Source organism: Dermacentor variabilis, chromosome 6 (assembly GCF_050947875.1).
Source record: "Dermacentor variabilis isolate Ectoservices chromosome 6, ASM5094787v1, whole genome shotgun sequence".
Lineage (NCBI taxonomy): Eukaryota > Metazoa > Arthropoda > Arachnida > Ixodida > Ixodidae > Dermacentor > Dermacentor variabilis.
Window position 1 is genome coordinate 140,369,927 of NC_134573.1, and position 19,942 is coordinate 140,389,868.

Below are 19,942 nucleotides of genomic sequence, written 5' to 3' on the forward strand. Positions count from 1 at the left end.
GTAGCTCTTCAATCGACGGCATTATTGACCTAGTAACAACTGCTGAACATCAGAAACTTCGTCGTCGATTGATGGCTGCTCTCTTGCTTGATATCAAGGGTTATTCTAACAATGTTCTACATTAGGCAATTTTAAATGGCCTTTAAGAATATAGCATTGGTGGCCGTCTGCATCAGTGGATATCCAGCTATCTTCAAGAGAGAACGATATTCATGACAACTCTAGACGATGATGCAAGGAATCATCCCTTCTTTCATGGCGTGCCTCAAGGAGATGTACTGAGCCCAACTTTATTTGATGTTGTTCTCGTTCGTCTGGTCAAAGAACTCGCAGGCACAGTCTCGGTCTCTGTGTATGCAGATGACATCTGCACAGGGACCACGAGCTTAACGCGCTTGCAACTACAAACGAAGCTACAGCGTGCAGTGTCAATAACGTCGACATACGTGGACTACAGCTCTCACGGACCAAGAGTGTAGCCATGGAATTTACACGGAATTCAATGGCCGGCTACCCCGTTATGACTGATGGGAAAATTATACCTTCGGTAATCCACTGCCAAGTTTCTCAGAGTCACCATCGACCGTGACTTACCTTGTCTAAGCACATCTCTGCATTAAGAAAAAAGCTGGACCGCTTTGCTCAAGTCATTCGACATATGTCTGGAAAATAGTGGGGGCCATTCAAATCATCTCTTCTGCAGCTCTACTAGGCAATTTTTGTTGGATACCCCTGCTATGGTGCGCCTGTACTTTCTCGCATTAGTACATCTGAATTATGCACACTTGAAATTGCTGGAGACTCGCGTATTAAGAAGTTGCATAGGACTGCCACAATGTGCTTCTACTTGGGGCACACTCGTGCCCAGATCGAGTTTTTCTGCGGCATAAGCTATTGCGAGTGCATTTAAGGCTACTGACTAGGCACAAGAATCATCCACTGATAAACGTCACATGCATACGGCCTGACGCCACCTACTCAGAAGCCGTGTTGGACTTCGTACCGCACGACATACCGGAAGTTGCACTCTGGACGATGGCAAAGCCACGGGTGGAACTCTCCATCCCCGGCATTACGAAGAAATCTAAAATGCCGCTTGTTGGGCTCAAGCATTTCGCGTTATCCTACATTGCTTACACGTACGGATATATCGAATATGTTTTTGCAGATGGTTCTGTAACACCGACCTCTTCAGCGGCAGCTACACGGTACCTGGAAAGGGGATAACGCTATACGGTTCAAGATAGGACACGTAACATCGCCAACAGCGGCTGAGTTAACCGGCGTTCTAGAAGCATTCCGCTGCATATTGCAACAAGGCATCGAGAAATGGACAGTGTTCTTTGACTCAAAACCGGCGCTGCAACTCATAAGCAATTGTATGAATAACGGAACCGCATATAGTTCTCTGGTTTATGACATCATAGCTCCGCTTGCTGAGGCGTCTCAATCCGGGTGCTCAATCGTACTGCAGTGGATTCCTAGCCACTGTGGAATAGCTGGAATTGAACAGGCTGACGCGGAGGCAAAAAGGCACACACTGACGGGAAGAAGATAAAACCTAATTTTTTCCTTTATGACATCAGCGCCTTGCTCCATAACTCCATCAAAACCACTATGGCGCAATAATGAGACAAATCCGAACATCGATAAGACCGCCTCAATAGAAGAGACGCTGCTTTGCGATTCCGTCTTCTACTTCGGTTGCGGAGAGGCCAGGAAACACTCATTCATCGATTAGGGCTCGGTATGGCGTACACTCGCCGACACCTTCGCAAGATTGGATGAGGACGGGAACCTGAGTGTAGCGTCTGTCACAGTCCTGAGAATATAGCTCACATACGTACTTTTCGTGTGCCCTCAATATGCGGCCGAGCGAAAGAAACTTGTCTGGTGTTGACAGTTTGGACTCCCGCCCGTTTGGGAAGATTTTAGGCTCGTGGAAACGAGTTAGCCATGCCCAACGCACCATAAAATTACTCCTGAACTTTCTATGTGAGACTCGCTTAGAAGGTCGTCTCTAGGACCTGTGAGATGTGATGACAGTGCGAATGGTGTTTGCGCGATTAGCGTTTTGTGAGAAGATTGCGCCTCTTGTGTCTAAAGCTCGCATCCGCGTATTGTACCACATGTATATAGGTCATTGTTGCATTTCCTAATCACCTGCCACCTATCTTGCTCCGTATGTGCCGTTTCCCCTTGCACCAGTGGGTAGCGGGCTCTCCAGGCCGGTCTCTTCTTCTTTCTCTGAATTAAAATTTGTTCCTCTTACTCTTGTTCCATTTTGTTGACACAAATGATGATGATGAGCTCACAGGCTATGTAGAAAATGCGCACTGCTAAGATTTGGCCCACAATTGGGGCAGCGCAGGCAAAATCGCTTTATCGTGGGATGGATTTTTGAATGCGTAGGTTCTGAGCGAGCATTTGGGGGAGCAACCTCTCCGGAGGCCTTTTGGTAACATGAGCTCGTTCCCTTGGATCATCTCTCATACACCGCAAATAGTGCGATTCAGACGCATTAGGTTTTTATGCCGTCCCACAATGTGACCACGCGTAATGCTTCCGGTTCATCATGACAATCGTCAAAGCGTGCAGTATGGGCCTCCATTGCGGTTATGTGCCATGCTCGAGGATCACTACAACGTGGCCATTGAGAAAATGTGCCGTAGTGGATGACTCCTGGATGAATTTTGATTAATTGCAGTTCTTTTAACGTGTACTCAACACTAGTATTCGATTTTATTTTGTCGACTGATTCGGTTATCAGATTTCGCATTGCTTTTGGAGCTGGCAGCGACTTATGAATCCATGTACTTTTTTTCTCTTCTGAAAGCTGACGTGGGGAGAGTCTTGCATACGGGGTCTTCCATACTTTTAATCAGGTGGTCGCTGAATAGAAAATGCACGTAATATGCAGGATGTTTCAACGTCACGTACTATAGACAACGCACACTCTCGGCCTGCACTTCCTCCGCCATTTTGGACGAGCAAGTTTATCATGAGGCGTAGCGGGAACCTCCCAGCACAGCTGTACATTTGTCTACTGCCTGATGACAAGGAAAAGTACATCTTGGGTCGCGAAGTTTGGCGAAAATTTACACGCTTGCTCCACGTATTTGTTCTAGAAGTATATGCCATAAAATATGCTTTTAAATATTTTGGGCAGTGTAGACAATGTTCACGGTCTAAATAATCGGCACCAGTTCACTCTGGCGAATGCGAATGTGAAAGACGCACATGTGTGTCAAATATATGTGCTTAGCGCGCTCATTTTTAAGAAAAAGTCCCCTGAGAGAAATGCACCTCGGAACGATGATGACGGATATAGTTGAACCAAACATGGGTTCGAAACACACACATAGGGGCCCGTTACATTGGGATCCCAAATCATAAACCGCACACTAGGCCGGCGTGTAACGTTCAATGTTCTTGCATTCTATGGTCAGACAGATCGCATAAAACCAGAGAAATGCAGCGCGGTGTGGAAGCGGTTAAACTCGGAGTGAATTCGAACACTGCTTCGTGGCTGAACCAGTTCACAGACGCACCATCCTATGCGAAAATGGATGCATACTCACGCAAAAGAGCGCAATAATAAAAAAACGAGACAAAGGAACGTGAAAGTTCTCAATCGAGCAATTCGCCTAATCACACATAACGCTTAATTAGCATAATAGTGTACACATAGAAACGCCGAACAGCTGTAAAACAGACAAACGTACACAAAAGAAGTGCTTGTGCGAACGATGTGAGGCACGTCCTGGCTATACGCAAGTGTTTTCACAACGCGTTTCGCCAGTCAGTCGAAGAAAGTGCACTTTCTTGTCGGGTTCATCTTTGAGCCACTGGGACAGCCGAATGCCGCTTGGAAAGCCGGCGAGTTGCGGACAGCCTTGTGACAGTCGACACCGAAAGCGTGCTTCGCATCCAGCGTAGTGCAGGCCATGTAGCACAGGGTCATGAAGAACACCTTGTCCGGCGACAAGCCCGGCAGTGCCGCCGGAACAACGTCCTTGTCGTTTCGAACGGCGCGCTGAAACGCGGCGTGAGCAATTTCCAGCGCCGGCACTTCGGGAAATATGCTCTCGATTCCTTCGTCCTCGAGGCAACCGTCTTTTTGCTCGAAAGCCTTCATCGACGCGTCGCTGGCGATGACGGACGCGACGTTCCTGTCTTCGGCGTCCCACGTGATGCCAACACTGTCCAGCGCGGAGGCGATCTGCAAAGCTATGAGGAAACCGAGGCCGCCGTAGAACATGGCCTTGTTTCCGTCCCCGTAGTACAACGGCCGGTCGACTATGCCGATAGGCAAGGCGATGCTGTTGGTGATGTAATCGTACCCAAAGCTGGGTGGCGGAATATTACTCGGCAGGTTCAGCGTAGCCTCGAACTCGGCTGTCCTGTCGTGCTTCGCCACGGCGAAGCGGGCCTTTATCCAGTAATCGCCGAAGGTTTCTTCCTCGCTCGGGTAGTCATTGTACAGAGAACTGAGGAATTCGTTGCGGATCCATTGCTTTGCCGGCCAGAGGAACGTTGGCATAGAATCTATCTTCCTCGCAGCGCGCGCCTTGCTCTCTTCGTCTAGCCATCCGGAGCCGTTGATCTTACTGGAGGCTGCGTAGATCAGGCTTGTGAGGCCAGCGTTGACGAGCTCGGTGTCTTGCTGAGTGTAGCCGGAAACGTAGTTGAGCGCGAAGACTAGCATCTTCATGGAAGATTCCACGTGATGGGCGCACAGTATGGGCCTGTACATGTCCGCCTTCCACGTGTTGCCGTAGCGAGCCGTCTGCAGCTTCGGATCCGATATGGGCGCGTACGCCTGGACGAAGAGCCAAGACAGCTGTTCGATTAGCGTTTTGTGGGTGTAGTTCGCGAAGAGGCCTCCCACCGCTGCCAGGAAGCCCGTGTCGCTCACGGCAATTTGGTCGCTCGCGACGAACTTGGGGCTGAACGCCAGGCTCAGAGTCAACTGCTCCAGCCACTCCGATGAGGAGACAGGGGCGGTGAAGTTGCCTACGACGGCGAGCGGCAACACGGCCGGGATCTTCTTCTTCGAGATGAACGCCTTGTGCAGTTGCTCGAGTATGCGACCCTCGGCGTCAGCAACGCGTTTTATTTGGCGTGTGCCTAAAGGAATGGTGGCGCTGGTACGAAATGCGTTGTAGAAGCTAAGCCAGTAGCCCGCGTACACGTCGCCGCTCGTCACGCTGACGTACTGGTTCTTCAGCAACGGTATGTAGTCCCCCGGTCTGATCCTCAGGCGCCAGTCGGTCTTCTGCAACGCGGGCGCGTTGACCGCGATCCACAGCGGTATCTGCCACTGGAATGCCAGAGAAAGCAGGACGCCGAGGGCATTGGAATCTTCGCGAGGCGGTTCCGGCCAGCTTAACCTCATGGCCTGCATAAGGCGTCGAAACTCTTCGATGTTGGCTACGGCTTGGGCTGCGGAATCCATGCAGGCAACGTGCATGACGCGCGCCTTCTCTCCCACTGGAAGCTCGCGAGCGCCGTTGGCTAGCATTTCCGGGAAGCCGATGAACCGAGAGTAGAGGATGCCGTCTATGGGCGACTTGGTCTGCTCGCTGTACACGCCCGAAGGTACCCAGGCGGAGCAGACGTACGCGGCAAAATCGACACACGGGTCGATGCTCTGGTTGAGTTTGTGCGTGAGCGTCTGAGCGTGGTACAGGCAGCCATCGGTGTCGCAGTAGCCCTTCAGCTTGGCGCCGCGTTGGTGGGTCATGATCGCGAAGGCAATGACGCCGAGGATAACGGTGACCGTCACAACAATCGAGACGATGGTGAGGACTCTCATCCTGATCGTGTCGTCCTTCTTCATTCCATGTAACTTCAAGGGTGACATGCTGAGCTGCACGCACGCGCATAGTCAAGCTGTAATGAGCGCATTCACTTAAACTTTCATAAAACGGCTTATAGATTACGATCCCACAAAAACATTTGCACGCTTACACACAGAGAGAGAAGGTTTCCTTTCATGATGGGCGACGACAGGTATCACCTTGTCACAAAAGGAAATGCGCATGTAACGCAAATTGTCTTCTCGCCCTATCAGATCAATTTTGTTGCCTTTTACCAATTCTCCGCCCGTTTACTCTAAGAAATGATGATAATGATTTCTAGTGGCCCCTTATTTGATTGAAACCTGGATAACCAGCTTTTACTACATCTATTGCAGCCTAGCATTTTAAAAAAAAACATGGGGTTTTACGTACCAAAACCACTTTCTGATTATGAGGCACGCCGTAGTGGAGGACTCCGGATATTTCTCACCACCTGGGGTTCTTCAACGTGCACCTAAATCTAAGTACATTCTAAGTAATGGCCGGGATTCGATCCCGCGCTCTCCGTGCTCAGCAGCCCAACACCATAGCCACTGAGCAACCACGGCGGGTCAGCCTAGCATTTTGTCTATAATTTTCTCTTTATATGAAAACCTCCATGTCTATATTTAGTATAGTGCCACCTACGCCTGTGAAAACGACGGGTTTCATGGATATATTCTGTGCTTTTGTTTTCCACTAGCAATATAAACGTATCTTGGTTATCTCTACCACCGACCAGTTAACGCTGCCATCAACATCGAATCCCAGTGCTTCTGGAAGGTGGATGCTCCCTACGGCCCTTGCTCAGTGAAAATTGTTCAGAGAAAGTGAGAAAGCTTCTTAGACGTATTTTCGAATGGTGCAATTTTACGACTTCTGCTAATGTGAGTGCTAATTTTGGATTCAAGTTAAGAAAGTCAAGTATATATAGTTCAGCTTCACTGTCACGATTTATATATTATCTTATTCTAGGCTTCACACGATTGGTGACATTATGACGGAGGCTCTCAGTTGCCTTTATTATTCTCCAACATGGGGACATGCACTACGTTTGACATTGACTGCTGCACCTTTGGGCGCTTCGCGGCGCTAGCCTAGTCGTGTTGGGAAGAGCAAAGGCGTTACACATTGCAGTCAGTAGTCGTGCACCAACTGTAGTAACCCCAGAAGAAATGGTGAGCCAGGTTCAGTCACTCTACTCACGATTGCGGCAGCTTGCTTCAGCGCCCTGGTGGTGGGCGAGCAGGGCGAGGCAGTCACTTTGCCTTTGTGCGCTGCGGCCGCACCCGGAGCGACATCTGGGGAGCGCGCTACGGGGCAGACGTGATCGGTGGGGCTAGCGTCCGCGGCGCCCTCTCGCGCCTTCGTCGGTTCCTGGTTCGGTAAACGTAAATCAAGAAAAAATGTTGAAAAAGAGCGTTTTAGAAAGCGGTCCCGGAGCTATCGCGAGTACGATTTTCGGCAAAAAATCGTTAGAGAAGCACGACACGCACGTTTGTGACACATGAATCACGTGGGTCGTGATCTAAGCAGGGCGAACGAATGGGAAATCATGAGGCAATCAGTCAGCGTTTCGACAAAGGGAGACAGTGTTGTCTCCGCGCTTGAAACGTTTGCGACATCTAACAGGGAAAAAAAGCTATGTGCCCCATATCCAGCACAATGCGTTGGCGGGCTAGTTGGGGCGAATCCATGAATACTTTGTTTAGCGCGAAACAACAGACACAAGAAAGACGACAGGACAAGGCGGTTTACAATTTGTTTTTTTTGGATTCTGTCGCATGAGTGCGCTCTTGGGATCGGATGTTGGTGGCTCCACCGCTTGGTGCTCATTGCGCATGTTCCTCTACTTTCAGCTGTTCTATAAAGGAGTGACGCAATAAAATGTCAGTTGAGAGTAGCGCCTTGTAATGGTCGTCTTTCTTGTGTCTGTTGTTTTGCGCTAAACAAAGTATTCATGGCCCCATATCCAATAATCCCGTATTAACACATGGGAATGCTATAAAAAATCCACATGTTCCCATTTATTATACAGGGTATGATGTCATAGAGGACCTCCTCATATGCTACATTATCAGCCTATTTTTTATGTTCACTGCAGGATGAAGTCCTCTCCCTACGATCTCCAATTACCCCTGTCTTGCACTAGCCGATTTCGACTTGCGCCTATATCATATGGGGCACCCTAACAAAAAAAAAAAAGCATATGCCACGTAAACATAATATCCGAAATATTAACACATGTGGATATCCTATAAAAACCGTATGTTCTGTAGTATCATCTTGGCCATGCCCCATATGATACATGGAAAAATAGTGGTTGACTTCCTGCGATATACGGGGCGCGTCCCATATCACATCTTGCTCACTAACAAAATTTCAGTTGAAAGTTCCCGCTTGGGTGTCAGTCTCTTGTCGCCTTCACCTTGGTGTCGCGTTAAAGCCCGCCATCATGGAATGCTACGAACTCACCCAAACATGTACCCTGCAAGGATGTAGGAGTTTGTGCGGGTTTTTATACGCGATTATCATATGTTTAAATTGGATAATTGAAAATTGGGCATATGTTTTTCTTCGGCAGGACCCAGGCCGTGGCTACGTCATGGCCCAGAGCCCTGGCGAATACGGTGTCTCCTTGTCGAAGCACGGGCGCCAGGCAGAGAGCCCTGGCTGCGGCAGAGTCCAGGTGTCGACCGGTTGGTTCTGTGCCGAGGCGTCCCTTGCTCGCCCAACGTTGATCATTTCAAACTTCAGCCTTCTGTGATCATTCCGTTTTGTTTTCGTGTGCCATGTGATTATTACAATGACATAAACTGGGAATAGAAACAAACCGATTTCAATTTTGATACCGGTGGTACAATGGAGACGTTAATATAATCGGAACATGCGTGCACGGACTCGTACAACAGATGTGCTGCGGTGCTACAGCTGTGTTCAACAATTTTGCACTCTTCAGCTAGAGGGTTCCTATCGAAAAGTTAAGCACATTTTTCTGTGTCGTTGTGATAGTTTTTATGACTACAAAAAAGAAAACAAAGAAACTATTCATATATTCAATGAGCTAAAACGCAAAAATAAAGGGACACCTATAAGAAATATTGAATTTATAAAGCCTGAATAGATAGATAGATAGATAGATAGATAGATAGATAGATAGATAGATAGATAGATAGATAGATAGATAGATAGATAGATAGATAGATAGATAGATAGATAGATAGATAGATAGATAGATAGATAGATAGATAGATAGATAGATAGATAGATAGATAGATAGATAGATAGATAGATAGATAGATAGATAGATAGATAGATAGATAGATAGATAGATAGATAGATAGATAGATAGATAGATAGATAGATAGATAGATAGATAGATAGATAGATAGATAGATAGATAGATAGATAGACAGACAGACAGACAGACAGACAGACAGACAGACAGACAGACAGACAGACAGACAGACAGACAGACAGACAGACAGACAGACAGACAGACAGACAGACAGACAGACAGACAGACAGACAGACAGACAGACAGACAGACAGACAGACAGACAGACAGACAGACAGACAGACAGACAGACAGACAGACAGACAGACAGACAGACAGACAGACAGACAGACAGACAGACAGACAGACAGACAGACAGACAGACAGACAGACAGACAGACAGACAGACAGACAGACAGACAGACAGACAGACAGACAGACAGACAGACAGACAGACAGACAGACAGACAGACAGACAGACAGACAGACAGACAGACAGACAGACAGACAGACAGACAGACAGACAGACAGACAGACAGACAGACAGACAGACAGACAGACAGACAGACAGACAGACAGACAGACAGACAGACAGACAGACAGACAGACAGACAGACAGACAGACAGACAGACAGACAGACAGACAGACAGACAGACAGACAGACAGACAGACAGACAGACAGACAGACAGACAGACAGACAGACAGACAGACAGACAGACAGACAGACAGACAGACAGACAGACAGACAGACAGACAGACAGACAGACAGACAGACAGACAGACAGACAGACAGACAGACAGATAGATAGATAGATAGATAGATAGATAGATAGATAGATAGATAGATAGATAGATAGATAGATAGATAGATAGATAGATAGATAGATAGATAGATGTACAGTTGAAGCCACAGACGTGGCGCAGAAAGCACCGGGACTACTGCTTACGACTTGTGGCTGTTGCCGAGGGGCCGACAGCAGTGCGGCCAGAGTGGTCGCTAAAGTGGTGGCCAGAGCGTAGAAGGTCGCCATATGAGATTGGACGGTCGGCAATTGGTCCACCTCGTCCGCTCTCGTCGCCGACTGCGCCCGGTCAGGGATAAGGCCACTGACATCAGCTTCGGTAGCGGGATTAGCTCGTCGGTCTGCCAGCGCGGCCTGGCCTGCCTGGCCTTTGTACCTGGTCGTCTGTCTGTCCTGGACAGAACCCGGCCTCTTGCGTGCATTGACGGCGCCTTTCGGTACCTTCGCTTTGCTGGTCGCCGACGTACCGCCGAGCGCTGGTTTTCTCTGTTGAGACTTGGACTTCTCCGACCTCTTGCTTGGGCGTTGAACGCGACGCGAACTGCGCGCGGTGCCTACCGTGGCGGTAGGTGCCTGCTCGGTCTGCCAGTTGTCGCTGCTCTGCGTGCCACGGTCTCGGACCGACGAAGCAGTTGTGCGTTCGGTTCGGCCTGTCCACGTCGAGTGATCCGGTCCCATTCCGCTCTTGTAGCCAATCGCGTGAGAGGCAGCGGTGGTGGCCTGAGCGTCCTTGTCCTCCTGATGCTGCTGGCGGCTTGAACGGTGACGGTCGGCGGATTCCTCGATCCTGACGACCTGCCCGTCGCTCGCCGGCGGCTTCTTCGACATGTCTGCTACGCCCAAGAAACGGAAAGAATTAACGGGGAATGGCACAATACGATCTTGCGAAACGTGTAATTCGTGGTAAGAATTTCTTACCGAGGACGCTGCAAATGATTGTCTCAAGATGGATAGAACCTGAAACTATTCCTTCTTCACTACCAGGAAACCCAGCAGCACTCGGCATTTTTTTTTTTCAAGTCGACTGCTACGTTTTAGCCTGCCAACCATAACGTAATACATTGCGCAAACGGATGGCCCGAACCAGAGGGTGGTGTTATTCATGACACTGTCGAATTCCGCCATGAGGTCGAACTCGCCGTTTTGCCAACTCTGGTTGGCCCAGAATTCGGCAACGTCCACTCCGACTGGTGCAAAAATGCCGTCATTACAGAATTCGACAATATGACGGAATTGAACGATCGATGCACGGGATAATACCCAGAATTGTCTAGAAAAATTACCAAAGAGAACTTTGGCGCTGTGATAATTCAGCTGCCATTAGAACTGCATGAACGGTGGTAGTAACGCCGCGAGGGCGGTTTCGTGTTTGCGTGGCCCAAAAGTCATCAGACAGAAATTTGGGGACTGTTTTATGGATTGTTGATGACTTCCTTTTCTCGATCAGCATCTACCTTTGCGTAGATACTGCGTAGGACGACGTGCTCTGCTCCCTTAACCGCCGCTTATATGCTTCAGTCCAAAAGGGATCATAGCGGCCGATACAGAGTCCATAATGGCGAAGGATTTTTTTTTTGTCGGCAGTGCTTGGCTAGGGTCACTGGGGCGGTCACTGGGTCACTGGGGCACACAATCTGAAGTTTTCTGCTTCGCGATGCGCCTTCGGCGCTCTCACTGTTTTGCCAGAGTCACTATTTCCAGTGCCAGAGTCGTCGGCGACGGCCCAGACATGAGCGTGAACTTCAGCACGCTGAGCACCAGGTCGCGGGATCAAATCCCGGCTACGGCGGGCGCATATCGGTAGGGGGCGAAATGCAAAAACCGGGTGTAATAACCCCAGGTGGTCACAATTAATCCGGAGTCCCCCACTACACGACTTGCCTCATAATCAGATCGTGGTTTTGGCAACTCTATAATTTATATTTTTTTGTTTTTAACTTCAGCATATCAGATCATGGTTTTGGAAACCCCATAATGTTTTAAAAGCTTACGAAAATTCAGTTTTACCTGCGAACATGTATTTTACAACAAAACAAATTCGATGCGACAAGGTGCCATTACGCATTGTCTGCGCCCGCTCAAGCGACATCTATAACTTTCGTGCAGAAGATCCTGAAGACGCTCTCGTGCAGAATGTTCAATGGTGGGTAACTGGATTTCTCTAATCTTCGTGCTTTTGGCTTCCGACGTTCCAGTGACGTTATTCATTACGCTTTATCTTTCACATTCTCCAAGAAATCGCACTTTTGTTGACGCACTAAGGCAACGAGCTCTTACAAGCTAATATATTTGGTTGAAGAACAAAGAAGAAAATTTGCAATGTTGCAAAGCCGTTTGAAGCCAGCACGCCAATGTTTAGGCTAATCCAGGTATTCTATACTTATCATTCCCCATGCTGACTGAGCCGCCGTGTTTGCAGCTCCCGTATAGTACACGAACTGGTAATTGAGAAATATAAATACTAATAAATAATCTCGCGAGGACGCTCGAAGCCACAAGACAAAAGTGTGCACTTTAAACCATGATTCCCACGCCATGGCGGAACGATCGTGGCGCCAGAGTTCCCTGTACGCTCTTGGGAGTGTCCCTGACTACGGCATCCCGTTCAAAAAAGATACCGATCCCGATCAGACGCAAAACGCTGCTTGGCTTCGTTTATCCGAAGAGAACCCCATCTATGCGCACAAAATGCGACATGGCCGCGATTCGTATCAGCCTATCGCGTTTTGCGTCTCCCAGCGCTTATAATAGCTGCGGGGACGTTTCAAACGCATCCTCCAACTAGAGGCTTATTAAAATTAAATTATGTGGGTCTTACGTGCCGAAACCGCTATTTCATTATGAAACGCCGTAGTGGGGGACATAATTTGGGCCACCTGGAATTCTTTAACGTGCATTTAAATCTAAGTACACGGCACTTTCACATTTCGCACCCAATGGAAATGCGGCCGCCGTGGCCGGGATTAGATCCCGCGACCTCGTGCTTAGCAGCCCAACGCCATAGCCACTATAAGCAACCGCGGCGGATAACAAGAGGCTTGTGTTCGCTAAAGATTCATCGTAGAGTATAACAGAAATGCCAATGCAGATACGTGGCAAGAGACGCATGCTTACCTGTTCCGCCTATAAGGCCCGGCGATGCAGCGAATTTCCGAGTTCCGGGGTGCTGCAGAACGGTTAGGCTTCGTGGCCAGGGTTAGAGACGCGGCTGTCTCTTGCGTTTGCGAAGCTAGGAGCACGACGCGTGCCCCGCGTGGAGCGTGTACCTCTTCTTCTGCGCGTGCAGAACGTGCTATGCTGCGCGTGGTGGCGTGTCACTGATGGACCGAGTTCGCTGGTAAAAAGAAGCGCATAAGAAAAAAAGAAGAAAAATCTGGCAGAACCCACCTCACGATGAACGTCGACGTTAATGCGATGAGAATTGAAGCAGTAGATATCGACACGTTGTATTGCCAAATTCTTCACTTCTGCGTAGCCGACTTGCTCAATTTTTTGTTTTAGCGACACCTTCTTACTTTCGTGCAGCTGAACGCGAGTCGCTCAATGCACTCTCTGGTCGTTGTTGTTGTTGTTGATGATGATGTCGCGAATAATTCAGGCGCATAGCCACAGTCGGTGACTGGTGACGAATGAGGTGGTTAAGCGAAACGGAGAAGAGGGGATATACAACAAAAAAGTGAATTGTCAATTACAGATAAAAATGTAAGGTGTGGGCGGAAGTGAAAAAAAATTGGAGATTATCACCAAACGCAGAATTGAAAAATCAGGAATCAATTTAGCAGGCTAATCGACTGGATTCAGTAAGAAAAAAAATTGAACTGCCAAGTGAACATTTCATTCTCTGAAGCTTAGAATAGTCTCCAAAAGACAGGATCACAGGTAGAACAAATTCACAACAACACAGCGTACTGGAGCTTGTCATAAACTTTCTATTATAGCGAAACATCCACATGACAAAAAGAAATGACGTATTGTCTCTAGGTCGCTAAAGAATGAGTAGAGCTGTGAGGGAACCAGTCAAGGCCTGTGATGATAGAAATTTAACGTTGCGATGCGACAACCAGCTGTTAAGAACAGCCCGCTGGGTGCAAGTTTTGCCAGCCAGTTGCGACAGCGGCGTCAACTTTTCCTGGAACGCCACCGCAGCCCTCTAGCCACACGGCGCCGCTAAGTCTACTGTGCCCGCAAGACAATGCGCCACGTCCGCCACTCTGCGTCGCAGGATTGCCGAGATGAGGTCGACGAACCAGGCTTTATGACTGAACACGCCACCGCCGATCTGGTCTGCCGCGAGCGGGGGAGTTGCCGAGGGAACGTCTTCGGAGGCCCCTTCCCACGCGCCTTTCAAGACGCAAGACAATGGAGCACCGGCGGCCGCGCTGCAAGGGTCAGCTCGGGGAATAAGATGCGCCTTTCCTGACGTAAGCCCGGAGTTCTGCGAAGACCGCCTGACGTCGGTGGGGACCATGAACCTGCGCGGAAGTGTGTGTGTGTGTAAGCCCTCCCTCAGACAGGCGGCTCGTCTACTGGTCGAACGTTTCCCTCACCTAGGGATCGAGGGAGGACCGAGTGTTTATAAACCGCTGTTGTGCAGCTGCTCAGTGTACTTTCTCTCGCAGTCATGCTAGACTCATGAACTGCAGCGTCCTTATGTAGACACTGTAAATAAACTCATATTCCTCGTTCTCGATGAGAAGCAGTCCTTCCCTTCAACAGGGTCCTCAGCGTGGATAAGTTGGACGACGGCATGGGCCAGCTACCATCTAATTCATGCCCGACTCCAATCTTGACAACTGGTTACGAACGGTGGGATTGACCTCACAATCCTAACATTGCGTAATCTCGTGACATATATACACTTCCATTTTTTCGTGTCTGGCGACATTCTCTTCGCTAGGGATATAAAAGATGCTGGTAACCCGTGGAGTCAGTGCCGAGCCTGACACTGCTTGCATGAAACGCACTCATAATGTGAGAGCCACCGGAAGCGGCTAGTGATGCACACAAAGAATTATTGGCTATATCACAGCTGATGTAATTGGTGGGTTTAATTCTGTTCACATTACTGATAATGCAGTATTTCAAAACTATTTCCGCAACCTCGGTTGTAATAAGGTGATTACACCGGAAGAGAAAACGAAGGTTAAAGCTCTATTTTCTGAACTTCGCGGAAAAAGAAAGAGCCCAGTCGCCAGTATGTAAGCGTTACGTCGCGGATTTCAATATAATTTCGTATTCAAGCCGTTGCGACTCAGCAGAACATTCCGAAAGGTTGCTAAGTTCATGCGTTGGCTACATCGGAATGCAATGTAGTACTCCACTGCCAGTAAAACAATTATCTACAGCGCGCGAGCAGACGCCCGTTAAAATTCGTGATGATGAGGTGTTCTATTACGGGAAGTTCGAGGTGGTGTCGCTACTGGTCTTTCTTTTTTGCGTATTTTGTGCCTTACAAGGCCTCCTCACACGATAAGAGTGACTTTTCTTTTGGTACTGATGGGTAGTCGACTAGAAGGGTACACTGCAACATATATTTTTCTCTTTAGTGTTCCTTCACCGTCTTTCGCGCTGACTTAAATGAGTAACATGAGAGAATATGTCATTGGTGTTACGGGATCACGGACCCCGCACTTGACGTAGTGACGCGATCCTTCCAACTCGTTGTTATCATTAGCGATGACGATGATGCTAGTACAGGGTGGCTGAGAAGTCGATGTCTCGTGCTGTCCCATAGAATCAGGTGGGGTTATACCAGGCTTGTACCTAACTTGCCTACTCTGCTCTAATTACCGCATCTTAAGTACTTCCCAAAGTAACTTGGTATCTTTCAAGTAACTTGAAGAACTCGATATTTTTGTTGTACCAAATACTACTTTTCAGAGTATCGTGTATTGAGTATTTAGTAAACGCCCTTCGTCACTGCCAGGTGCGGTCCGCACATTGCCGGTCCCGCCCATTTCTTCTGTCTTACAACCGTTCAGGAAGGCGAGCTTACAGAGAAAACAAGAAAGAAAGAAAGAAAGAAAGAAAGAAAGAAAGCGGGGCTCTCAAGGCTTGTAAGTGTCTGTGAAGTAATGAAATACTTTTTTTAGTGTTTAGTACTCTATCTCAAACACATTTATGAATTCGGTATTTATAGTATGCTCAAATACTATTTCGCGTAGCATTGAGCAACTTCTCTTAAATACATCTTACGAGTGTTTGTACAAGGCTGGGTTATGTGATGTCTTCATGTATCGTGCAAACGTTGCTGAGGGATTTGGTATGAAATCTCCTATGGCTTGTTTAACGGCACGCCTGGTATGCTACTCAATATGAACGCGATGACGTATGAAGTGCCACACACAAAGAGCACATCCCCCTCAAACAACATACTCAGCCAACAATATGGGGCCAAGGAACAATGAAGCCAAAGAGAGCACATGAAGAACGACTCTGACAGCCTTTATGCCTTGAGGCAGCATAGTATGTTTATTCCAGAGGCGAGTTAAGCCTACGGTTTCATGAACTTTCCACGTCTACCCCAATGGTAGCAAGCGGCGAGGGCGAACACTCTCAGGGCTAGGTTAAACATACGCGTATAATAACATTAGGGATATATATATATATATATATATATATATATATATATATATATATATATATATATATATATATATATATATATATATATATTACTTACACTGGCTACGCAAGCGTCGCATGTAGGAAGTCGCCATTTTATTTAACTATACACGAAGCCATTCTTTCTAGCAGCAGAGTCGTCGCTGCTGCTATACTGGGCTTACTGGGCTACAGCCCAGTAAGCCTAGCGCAGCAAACGACGTCATAGCCTCTGCTCGACAATACACTCATCTCCACTAGCCTGCAGGAGGTGTAGGTAAGAGAAGAAAAAAAAAAGAGGAAAAAAAAAACTCTACTGAAGAGAGTAGATCGAGCGACAGCTGGCGGCATCGGTTGTTTGGTAAAGGGCATCGCGCGTGGTGCGGACGTCGTGGGTTCGGCTGCCAGTGGAGTTAAATTGTATTTTTTATTTGACTTTAATTCTGCTCAATAAAACGATAGGACGCCGCAAATGTAATGCCGCTTTTCAATTATTTCGACTGATCTAATATTTCTTTTTCTCGATTTGTCGATGTCAGTCCCATCAGGGAGCTTAATACAGGAAGGGCAGCTCCGTGAAATACGCAATGCGTGTAGGCAGTGTAGTAATTTGCAATAAACATAATCGATATACACAATACAAAACTCGAGACAACCAATACAAAAAGTAAACCGTGAACATTGCCCGTCAGTCAAGGATAAGTTTACTCAGAAAAAACAGCAGCCGCGAAAGAAAGAAAACCTGCACCCGGCGGCGAACCGTGCATCCGCTCGAATTTCTATATGGGTGAGGGAAAAAAACAAAAACAAAAACAGGTGCACGTGTTAGCGAAGGCCTAAGCGTCACGCCTCCAAACGAGCGCGGTAAGCATAAACAGATTGCTCTCACGCTTGGAGGAAAGTGTGTCACGGTATTTACCGAAAGATAAAAAGAAACTTAAACATAAAATAAAGCAAGACTAAAGAATTCTGGGTTTTTTTGTGTGCCCAAACCACGATATGGTTGTGAGGCACGCCGTGGGAGAAGACTCCGGTATAATTTTGAAACAACCTGGGTTTCTTTAACGAACAGCTAATGCACGGTACACAGGTCAACCTTTTGTATTTCGCCCCCCATCGAAATTTAGCCGCCGAGGTCGGGATTTGACACCGCTCCCTCGGGCTTGATTAGCAGCGCAACGCCATATGAGGCGAACTTTTGTCACATAGCACTAAATGCGTCGTCGACGCCTCCTTTCCGTGTAAAACACGCCTAAAATTGGCTCGGCTCGAACTCTGACACCGCCTATTGAAATACATGTAAAATTCAGAGACGCTGTTCTGAGATAACCCTTCGGCCGATTTTAATAAATTTCGTGGCATTTGAGAGAAAAAGTTAAATTCTAGCGACTGAGGAAAGCGAAATTTTTATGTACCAGCCTCAATTCTTTTACTATAATTTTTACATAATTGCGTGTTAAAAAATGGAAGCCCGACGTTTACAACTTTTGTCCCTCTGCATCAAAACAGATATCGTCGTTCTTTAAATTACTTCCATCAGAAAATCTAAAGCGGACAAATTTGATATAATAATTTATGTCTTACGTGAATTTTTTACAATGTTTATGAAGGTTTTGCAAAAGTGCTACTCACGCATTAGTGCTATATATGAGAACAATATATAATGCGTCAAATTTGTACGCTTTAGATGTGCAATTAGATGCAGTTTACAGAATTGTGATATCGTTTTTCATTGCTGAGTTAGATAGTTGTAAACAAGATAGTTTCGTTTTCCGAAAATTTGCGATCTTTGGCAATTTTTACAAAAAATCAGCGACCCGAATAAAGATTCAGCTTGTAACAGTCACTACATTTGACCTTTTTTCCTTTTAAATGCATCAAACCTAATCAAATTTGGTGCAGTGGATGACTTTCATGGATGTTTTCCGTGGTCGCTGAATGCGACTGGCTAAGCCAGTGGGCGTGAAACGCCCGTCGCTACTGTTGGCGCGGTGCTCGCAACATCACGTCACGAAACAGTGAACGTAACCTCTACAGTCGCTGATCTACTAAGAAACATCGCTTCTGAACGACGTGCAGTCAGCGTTGACGGATCGCGGGATCTGAGAACGATACATAAGCTGGAAAACTGATCACTCCGTGGGCTCCGATTCCGTCCGTCGGCTGAGGAAACATTCGACCCCCGAGATACAACTGTCCTCAAACTTCCTACGCCCACTACCTGCTTCACACTCGAGCTCGTCTTACAGGTATGGTATAGCCGTTGCGAGTCGGTGCCTGGAATTGCAGTGATCTCCACGCCCGTTCGTCCGCATCCCACGACGACAGCAGGGAAGGCATTGCACCAATAAAAAAGCGGCTCCTCGCGAAGATATCGCGCACGTGCGCGAGGGTTGTTGGCCCCACAGCGCAGCCGCGGCGCATCGTTGCGTCACTGCATTCTGAAACGTCGTCGCCGGAACAGGAACGAGGAGTATCGTCGTCGCGCTGCTCGGCGAAGGGACAGGTTTTTCTTCTTGACCGTAGGAAGGATAAAGAAAAAGGGAGGGGGAGGAGAGCGTTCGTCTCCTCAGGGAGGGAGTAACCGTCTCCTTCTCCCCTCGGTTCGAGGGCGATGGCCACCGCGAGAGTCCATGGAAGATTCCGCGGCCACAAGCCGCCGCCGCCCATACGACGGAGGCCGGCCGTTCAGCCCAGGCCGTCTGAAGATCACGCCACGCGGGCTCGATCAGGCGCCCGAGCCTGGACAAACGTAGACAAACGGGATAGTTGCGACACCGCCGCGGTTTAGCGCAACCGCGGCACGCGCTCGAAGCGTACCCTAGCGGCGTCAACGCCACATCGAGAGGCTCCGAGGGTCCCCAGACAAGCCGGTCACTACTCCCCGTCCATCCTCCGCAGCAGGAGCGGGAGGCCCCGCACCTTTTCTTATTTTCCGCGGAAGAATAAAAAAAAAAAAAAGAAAAGGGAAAGCCTGTCGGCGCAGTTACGTAGCGCCCGCGATACTCTGCCGAGCGCTTAATAAGGTTCGTACACATTTAGCTTCCCTCGTCCGAGAGCCCGAAGGTAGGCGTGAGATACGTACGCAACGCCTTCCCCCCGGGTCTATATACCAGAGAGACCCATTGGAGGCTTGAGACAGGTGGTTTATCAAGATGCGGAAAGGGCGAGCTTTAGAAAGCGCTCTCGCCGGCTTTGTATATAAGGCCGGCGAGTCGGAAGGGACATCGTAGCTGTGCTCGTTGTTGGCGACGTTGAGGAACCGATCGTACGTGTTGAAACCCGCAACGAAAAGAAATCATGAGGTCCCTGTTGGCGCTCGCCTTTCTCGCCGTCGCCGCCAACGCGCTCTACTACGAGACGAAACCGGAGCTCGCGAGGTACCAGGACGAGGCTGAGGTACGATTCATTGAT

The 19,942-nt window shown here is 48.3% G+C and overlaps 2 protein-coding genes across 4 annotated transcripts in view; one reads left to right on the top strand and one right to left on the bottom strand.

Moving 5' to 3' along the window:
• The window catches only part of LOC142585330 (uncharacterized), a 59,446-nt gene that overhangs the window by 30,681 nt on the left and 8,823 nt on the right, over positions 1 to 19,942 (top strand). The window contains exon 1 of one of the 2 annotated variants that reach the window (XM_075696017.1): positions 19,717 to 19,927. The exons of the other annotated variant lie outside the window; for it this stretch is intronic. Within the exon in view, the coding sequence (XP_075552132.1) occupies positions 19,829 to 19,927 (99 nt within the window). The 5' untranslated portion in view covers positions 19,717 to 19,828. Of the gene's footprint in view, positions 1 to 19,716; positions 19,928 to 19,942 lie in introns of those variants that run through there. 2 annotated transcript variants of the gene reach the window in all.
• On the bottom strand, positions 808 to 13,209 carry LOC142585327 (neprilysin-1-like). 2 transcript variants are annotated; one of them, XM_075696013.1, is made up of 4 exons: positions 13,040 to 13,209; positions 10,070 to 10,755; positions 7,050 to 7,220; positions 808 to 5,872 (listed from the first exon to the last, which is right to left on the bottom strand). In XM_075696013.1, the coding sequence occupies exons 2-4, from the start codon at positions 10,751 to 10,753 to the stop codon at positions 3,803 to 3,805; spliced, it is 2,925 nt and encodes a 974-aa protein (XP_075552128.1). In that variant the 5' UTR covers positions 10,754 to 10,755; positions 13,040 to 13,209; the 3' UTR covers positions 808 to 3,802. The 2 variants fall into 2 exon arrangements, with proteins under 2 accessions (XP_075552128.1, XP_075552127.1); XM_075696012.1 differs by having other exon boundaries at positions 10,070 to 10,758.

Bases quoted from the DNA above. Each gene is read 5' to 3' on its own strand.
- LOC142585327 (XM_075696013.1), bottom strand. From the start codon at position 10,753: ATGTCGAAGAAGCCGCCGGCGAGCGACGGGCAGGTCGTCAGGATCGAG. The intron at 7,221-10,069 runs GTAAGCAGTAGT...TTACCGAACCAG, and splicing joins CTCGGCAACAGCCACAAGTC to GAACCGACGAAGGCGCGAGA. The intron at 5,873-7,049 runs GTGAGTAGAGTG...GCGTGCGTGCAG, and splicing joins TGAAGCAAGCTGCCGCAATC to CTCAGCATGTCACCCTTGAA.